General features: G+C 46.4%; 1 protein-coding gene across 1 annotated transcript; it reads left to right on the forward strand.

The window, feature by feature from the left end:
- The first annotated feature begins 6,736 nt into the window (after positions 1–6,736).
- LOC103633912 (uncharacterized) lies at positions 6,737–7,602 on the forward strand. The gene is made up of 3 exons (XM_020538032.1): positions 6,737–6,890; positions 7,046–7,467; positions 7,553–7,602. Exons 1-3 carry the CDS (start codon positions 6,751–6,753, stop codon positions 7,600–7,602), a joined length of 612 nt encoding a protein of 203 aa, XP_020393621.1. The 5' UTR covers positions 6,737–6,750.

Raw genomic sequence — 7,602 nt, forward strand, 5'->3', positions numbered from 1 at the left:
TGGCCGGATGGGACGCCGGTCTTGTTCTCCGTGACCCGAGTCGATTCGGGGTAGGATGATGATGGCGCTTCCTGTTGACGTGGCGGTCTGTGCCCTAGACAGGGCGACGTGGGGGTTCCTCCGAAGCCGAGGTTGAGTCTGCCTTCCGTTGCCGTGGCCGAGCCCGAGCCATGGGGTCGGGTGAGGCGGAAGTCGTTCGGCCGAGGCCAGGGCGGAGTCCGAGCCCTGGGGTCGGGCGAGGCGGAGTTTCGTCGTCTTCCGGGTCTTAGCCCGAGTCCGAGCCCTGGGGTCGGGCGGAGCGGAGTTTCATCGTCTTCCGGGTCTTAGCCCGAGTCCGAGCCCTGGGGTCGGGCGGAGCGGAGTTTCGTCGTCTTCCGGGTCTTAGCCCGAGTCCGAGCCCTGGGGTCGGGCGGAGCGGAGTTCGCCGTCTTCCGGGTCTTAGCCCGAGTCCGAGCCCTGGGGTCGGGCGGAGCGGAGTTCGCCGTCTTCCGGGTCTTAGCCCGAGTCCGAGCCCTGGGGTCGGGCGGAGCGGAGTTCGCCGTCTTCCGGGTCTTAGCCCGAGTCCGAGCCCTGGGGTCGGGCGGAGCGGAGTTCGTCGTCTTCCGGGTCTTAGCCCGAGTCCGAGCCCTGGGGTCGGGCGGGGCGGAGTTCGCCGTGGTGCCTTTGGCAAGGCCTGACTGCCTGTCAGACTCACTCTGTCGAGTGGCACTGCAGTCGGAGTGGCGCAGGCGGCGCTGTCCTTCTGTCAGACTGGCCAGTGGAGCGGTGGAGTGACGGCGGTCACTTCGGCTCTGCCGGGGGCGCGTGTCAGGATGAAGGTGTCAGGCCACCTTTGCGTTAAATGCCCCTGCAATTTGGTCAGTCGGTGTGGCGATTTAGTCAAGGTTGCTTCTGAGCGAAGCCAAGGTCTCGGGCGAGCCGGTGATGTGTCCGCCATAAAAAGGGGGCCTCGGGCGAGACGGAAGTCTCTCGAGGTCGGCTGCCCTTGGCCGAGGCTAGGCTCGGGTGAAGCGTGATCGAGTCACTCGTGTGGACTGATCCCTGACTTAATCGTACCCATCAGGCCTTTGCAGCTTTATGCTGATGGGGGTTACCAGCTGAGAATTAGGCGTCTTGAGGGTACCCCTAATTATGGTCCCCGACAGTTTTCTTTTTCATACAGAAAAGATAGAGCAGAACCTATGCACACAAAATAGTGGAGTTGTTGTGAAAGGAGATGAAAACTCCGGTAATATTGACTGGTACGGTGTGATTAAAAATTATTGCACTAGATTTTCCTCAAGGTAAGGAAGTTGTCCTCTTTCAGTGCAACTGGTTCCATGGTCCTACTGCCAAGAACAAAGGAAGAGGCTATCAAAGGGATAGGTATGGAATTATTGATATTGATAAAACTCGGTTGTGCTATTTAGATGAGCCTTATATTCTTGGTTCACAAGCTGAATAGGTGTTTTATGTCAATGGTACAAAGAAAAAAGATTGGTGCACTGTTGTAAGAATGAAACCCAGAAATCTATTCGCCATGCCAGAATCTAAAAATTTAGAAATTGATCTTGACTCACTGGACGTGGGGTTGGAAGGCATGAGTGTTTCAGGCAGCGATGATGTATTGGTGCAGTGGAGAAGGTCTGACATGGAAGGTGTGATCGGTGATGCTTGTGTCATTGAGAAGGCACTTGCTGAATTTGTAGAAGAATCACATGATATTGGGTTAGCAGATGAGGAGGAAGAAGACGACACGTACATTGATGATGGATATGTAGCACCTGTGGACTCTTCACGCGACTCAAATGATGATGATTTTTTGTTTAAAAGGAAAGTGGTTGTAATACTATGGTATTTCATTCAAATGACTGTTGCTGTAATAATCTTTCCTCTTTGGTTGGATTTATGCATTGCACCAATCTATTTCTTCTTCCAACTCCTCTATAAAATAGCTTTAATCCTATTAAATAACTCATTTGTGTTATGGTACAATTTTTAAGTAATTAGGACAGCTATTATATTAATTAAAATGTTTATGTGGTGTGAGAGGAAAGTGCAAAACCTATATTTGTTTATGAAAAACACGTGAAAAAGTTAGACAGATATGTACCATACAAACTAAATGGAATCCACTATCGCTGAGTTATAATGCTTGTTCCCTCCTTGTAAAATGGAGAGGAAACAGTTCAGTTAGGTTTCATTGAGAGAGTGATCTACACGCTTAAGCTTCTATAAGAAGTTGTATCTTCATAACTTAAGCTGTGAACACTGTCAATAGAGACCCTAGCATCATACCCAAAGAGAAGATATCCTAGCCACGATCACCATCTCCATAATAAAAAAGGAAATCAAATTTGATGTAGAGTACAACACATACCAATAACAGTGATTTTAGTGGAAAAGCAATAATCGTTGTGCAGACATATTAACTAAGCAGGCTCATGGTCGTACAACACATACCAATAACAGTGATTTTAGTACAACCATAAACAAGCCTAGAAAGAAGATCGCTAGATGGATTAGGACCAAGACCACAAACAACTTCCTGAGTTTTCTGCCAGAGGCCAGATTTACGAACCCCATCGCCAATGGGACAAATAGCTTCAATTTGGGTTTGGGTGCTCGGTTGCAGGAAGATTACATGTGATCGAAATACATGTAGCCAAATAACTTAGTACATCGGATCGAAATACATGTAGCCAAATAACTTCAGTTAGGGTTTGGGCACTCGGATGTAGGAAGAGAAGAAAAGGGGTGGGCATACCTATTGGATTCCCATCGCCAGCAATGGGTCCGGCCAAAAGCTGGTCACCTGGCCTAGGGCGGCGTATGTATGCTCCCATGCCTCCAGGACGAGGCCCTCATCGCCCTCCTCCTCCTCGTCCTGGAGCGTGTAGAAGCCAACGGAGGAAGAGAAGGAGGAAGCGGACCTGATCACCTCGCCTGCTCTCACCTCGGGCACTTCCCAGCCCCACCGCTCCGGATCTACTCGACGTACGCATGGTCGGCGGGGGTACGGCTGGTTGGGAGCGGGAGCATGTGGGGGTAGGGGGCTCGGGAGACGGGCGTGCTGGGCAGGGGGCAGACTTTGGTGTCTCCGGACACGAGGGGTGCTGGGGCATGGCATAGAAATTCTAAGGACTACTCACCAATTTAGAACTACTACACGATTTATCTCTTTGCAACAAAGAGTGAGAGATAATAACACAATAAGTTTATCGTAGTCTACGGCAGAGCGATTTTTAATTCTAATTGGCTCATTTTTCTTTATTAGAAATCCATTACAATACGCAAGTGGTAAATCCCATCAAAGCGTTTCTTGCCTGCAACATGTATGCCATGTGAAATCCGGCCTGTAGATTGGGCAGCTCCATGCGACTGCGCCGTGATGTCCTCGACGCTTATTACTCCCCTACCCCGTACGCCATGCGAAATCCGGCCTTCCCGCGCGCTAGGCTTTTTTTCCTGTCACTTATAAGATTTGGGGCCTAGGTGTACCCGTGGATTCATCTCTACGCCACCCACACGCCACCCACACACGCTCCGCTTCGCATCTACACCATCCAGTGGCCTATACCCGCGGATTCATCTGGTTCGTCGTGCACGCAGACATATTCATTTGGTTTGTACTCTGGCTCTTGCTGTCGGCGAGAAACCGAAATCGTTTTCATCCCTAATGGTACCCACAACATATCCAGTGTTGATCAATATATTTTGGTTGTCATGACTTTAGTGGACAGTGGCTGATTTTTTTGATAAAAAAGAAATTATGACTTCTTCATATGTATAAGATTAGATTTAAGATAAACTTTATATTAAAAACATCGATACTCGATGCCCACGATGGCGATCTCTCGTCATAGCTACTAGTACTCTAGTAGGGAATCCCACGCACGGCACGACAACGACCTGCCTCCGCGTGTCCTTGCACGCGTCCTCCTCAGACTCACACAACCGAGACATTAAAAACATCAGTATTGTTGCTACTCTCTCGTTTCCTGTTGTTAATTTTTTTCTATCAAATTCGTGTTTAGTAGTCTGAAAAGAGGAAAAGAGGAAATCCGACCTTCGCGCGCTTCAAGAAGCGACCTTCGCGCGCTCGAGAAGAAGGTATTTCTGTCGGCTCCATGAAATTTGGGCGCTCCCTCTCCCTTTTTGCAGCACTGATTTTAGACTCTACTACTACTAGCAAATCTTATATCCCATCCCTTATTTCAAACTTCTCCCTGTAAACAGTATCAAATAGTCCAAATCACCTATTGCAGTATGTATACAAAATTTGCCAGTTGCAGAGTCGTGCATTCTCTCTATTTACAACTCTCTTCTATATACAACAGCAACCAATGAATTGCAAATACACGCAAAAAAATATAAAAAACAAGAGCATAAATAACCAAATCCGGAACCAGCTGGATACAGGCAGGCACTCACAGATGCGCTGTCGACCAAGGTCTACCTTTAACTGTACAGGGCTCCAAAGCAAGCACAACTATGTATCTCAAAAAGAAACCAAGCTCACCATATAATCAATCGTGCGCCAACCTAACAACTCTGCTCGCCCTTGCCAATGTGCAATGCAAGCACTCCATCTGGCCTGATCCATGTGACCAGATCCTCAGAAAATGGCAATCGTCGACAAAACCAAAACAAAATCAAGCAGAACAAGGAACCAAAGAAAAGCTGGTCCTCCGAGGTCATCTTCTACTCGCAAATGAAGCCAGCGCGTTTGCATGAATATAGACCGATAATGGACATCTGGTTCAAGAATCACCTGGGGAATGAAAATTTTGAAACAAAAACACAAAAACAGATAATGTAATTAAGTCTTTTCTGAATGCAAACCTCAATCTGATATAAGGCGATCTATTTTTTATATTTATGAATTACTGACTGTTTGCCGACCATTTCCGAGTGTGTTCACCCATAACAATAACCAAATTCATGGAGTCTTGCTCTACGATAAAAGCAAGAATACGATCGAGTTTGCTTGCATAGCACATTCCATAAATCAATCGTGCGCCAACCTAACAACTCTGCTCGCCCTTGCCAATGTGCAATGCAAGCACTCCATCTGGCCTGATCCATGTGACCAGATCCTCAGAAAATGGCAATCATCGACAAAACCAAAACAAAATCAAGCAGAACAAGGCTCAATGTCTTCACGAAGGAAATCCGACCTTCGCGCCCAATGTCTCGGGACGATCGAAAGAAAGGCTCCAAATCCAAAAAGATCGAGACTGATAAACCATCTGATTAGTTTTCCCCATTCTTGGTGCCCAATGTCCCTTCAGACAGTATGCACTATGCCTGTAAAATTCTCATTCACTTCAGATGCTGAGCTTGGTTCTTTGACGAGGATACATGACTAGCTTCGTTTAATCACAGCATTATTATTCTGTTCTCAGATGGTGACAGTAAGGAAAGCAAGATGGAAACATCTGAAAACCTTGAAGATCGCTGTTTCCCTTTGGATGCGAAATTAGATGCCCCTTGCTTATTCTCCTTCCAGGCTCATCACTGAACCACCGACATCGCCATAAGATTTGGCCAAAACCCGGTGCTATCAGCATTAGCGATCGGCGTGCTCTCAGTACACGTTTGCCTGGTCCCAGCCACCAGCCACTCACCCTGTCAACCACAGACGCGGACCACGGACCAGCTCCAGCCTCTAGGCAACGTTCCTAAATGGGAAGGGCGCAAGGGCAGGCATTCCTCGTTCCTCCTTCCTAATCTGCTCTACTGCAAGGGTTTCATCAGCCGTCGCTCGTCCGGGTTTCAGGTTGAGGTACGCGCCGCCCCCAATCTTCATTCCTAATCTCCAAGCTCTGTCCCCCAATCTCCGTTCGCCGTCCGTCGTTCGGCTCCACTCTCCAGGCCGACCTGGGACCGAGCAGCTTGCACGCGTTCATCTCTGGCACCGGCACACACTCTCCCTGGTCCGTCGTTCATCTCTGGAGCATCGGCTGTCTCTTTTTTTTCTCTATTGTCGGCAGCTTGCACGCGTCGGTGCCAGGTCTGGTTACTATTTTGGCTTGTGTGTTTTGGATCTTGCTGTTGTGTGTTGTCTTTTGCATATACGGTAGTCATTAAAAATAAGATGTTGTAGAAACTGGGTGGGGAACCAAGATAGTCTTGGAAGTTATGCCCGCACGAGAGATATTTGGTCATGGATTTTAGCTGTTCTAACCCAGGTACTAATTGTTAATTGGGGTCTAGCTGACAATTAGTTAAGATTTTAGCTGGCCAGCTTGAAACACTTACAATTAATTGTTGCTAACAATTATCTATAGATCGATGCTCCAGATGATGCCCCATTCATCTCTGCAAATATATACAAAGTACTACTACCATCGACATAGATGTCTTGATTTGTATTATTATTACCATGGATAGATATGATGCTGCTTGTGAAAGAAACAAGTATGTATATGGGGCTTTAGGAACGAACGAATCAACAGCATGATTAGCAACTAGTTAATTATTAGTATATAGTTGCCTACACCCAGTGTCTTTCCTGGAAGTGATGAGCGAGGTCCCTAGCTAGCTTGTAGCTTTGTTTAGCATCATCCCTAGTATAGAATAATCGTTGCTTCCGTGGGAAATTCGAGTTCTTCCAACGACACACACCAAACCGCGCTTGGCCCTACTAGCTAGGCTGTATCGTGTTCTATCACCTAAATTACTGCACATAATTCCATAAACCAATCTATTGTTATACTTACATGATTTTTTCGTTCCCTGTCCTGTCAGCATCTATTTTCCTGACCTATGATGACGACTCAAGGAGGTTTGCAGCCGACAAGCAATGAAGCTAATATGTGCACCAACGACAATGGTAGCCAACTTGGTACACGGATTGTGGACGAGATTATGGCCGGGAAGAACGTCTTCTTTGATCTTCCTGACAAGTAAAAATCTATCTACCCATATTGTTCTCTACTGCTTTGGCCTTGGCGCAGATCATAATTATAGTATATTGTTTTCATACCTCTTAATTGTTGAATGAAATCTTTTTACAACACTGTTTTAGTCATTGTTTGCTTAGAATATATTTGTGTGGCAGGTTGACTGGTGAGATATGGACCTTGAAATTCCATTGCATTGGAGCACAGCCTGGAAAAGAAATTGTCACAGTAAATATTGATAAAGCTTATGTTGCCTTTTACAACGTGGTGTACATAAAATCGAAACTTGGATATTCTGGGAGGGACTTCTTGTTTTACAAGAAACGATGTGGCATTGATCGATCCAGGCTATTGGCACTTGATTACATCCACCAAGAAGAGGCCATGCTGTCTGATAACATGGATGAGAGAAAAATAAGTTTTGTGCTCACAAAAGATCCACCCAGTGATCTAGAGGTAAGCATAACTCCCATCAAGCGTCCAAGGCAGCGAACAAATGTTGATGAAGAAACTATAGAAGTGTCGATTGATGCATATAAGGAGTGGCTTGCAATACTACAACATGATAATCCAGAAATGGGTAAGTTAAGATGTCAAACTCATTACATTAAATACATGATATGTTATAGTTTCCACAGTTAAACTTACATATTGTTTAAGTGCAGATTTAATGGATGACTTCAGGGAGGATACGATCAAAACATATAAAGAATAG

The sequence above is a fragment of the Zea mays genome, chromosome 5 (assembly GCF_902167145.1).
Source record: "Zea mays cultivar B73 chromosome 5, Zm-B73-REFERENCE-NAM-5.0, whole genome shotgun sequence".
NCBI lineage: Eukaryota > Viridiplantae > Streptophyta > Magnoliopsida > Poales > Poaceae > Zea > Zea mays.

Bases quoted from the DNA above. Each gene is read 5' to 3' on its own strand.
- LOC103633912 (XM_020538032.1), top strand. From the start codon at position 6,751: ATGATGACGACTCAAGGAGGTTTGCAGCCGACAAGCAATGAAGCTAAT. The intron at 6,891-7,045 runs GTAAAAATCTAT...TTTGTGTGGCAG, and splicing joins TTCTTTGATCTTCCTGACAA to GTTGACTGGTGAGATATGGA. The intron at 7,468-7,552 runs GTAAGTTAAGAT...GTTTAAGTGCAG, and splicing joins ACATGATAATCCAGAAATGG to ATTTAATGGATGACTTCAGG.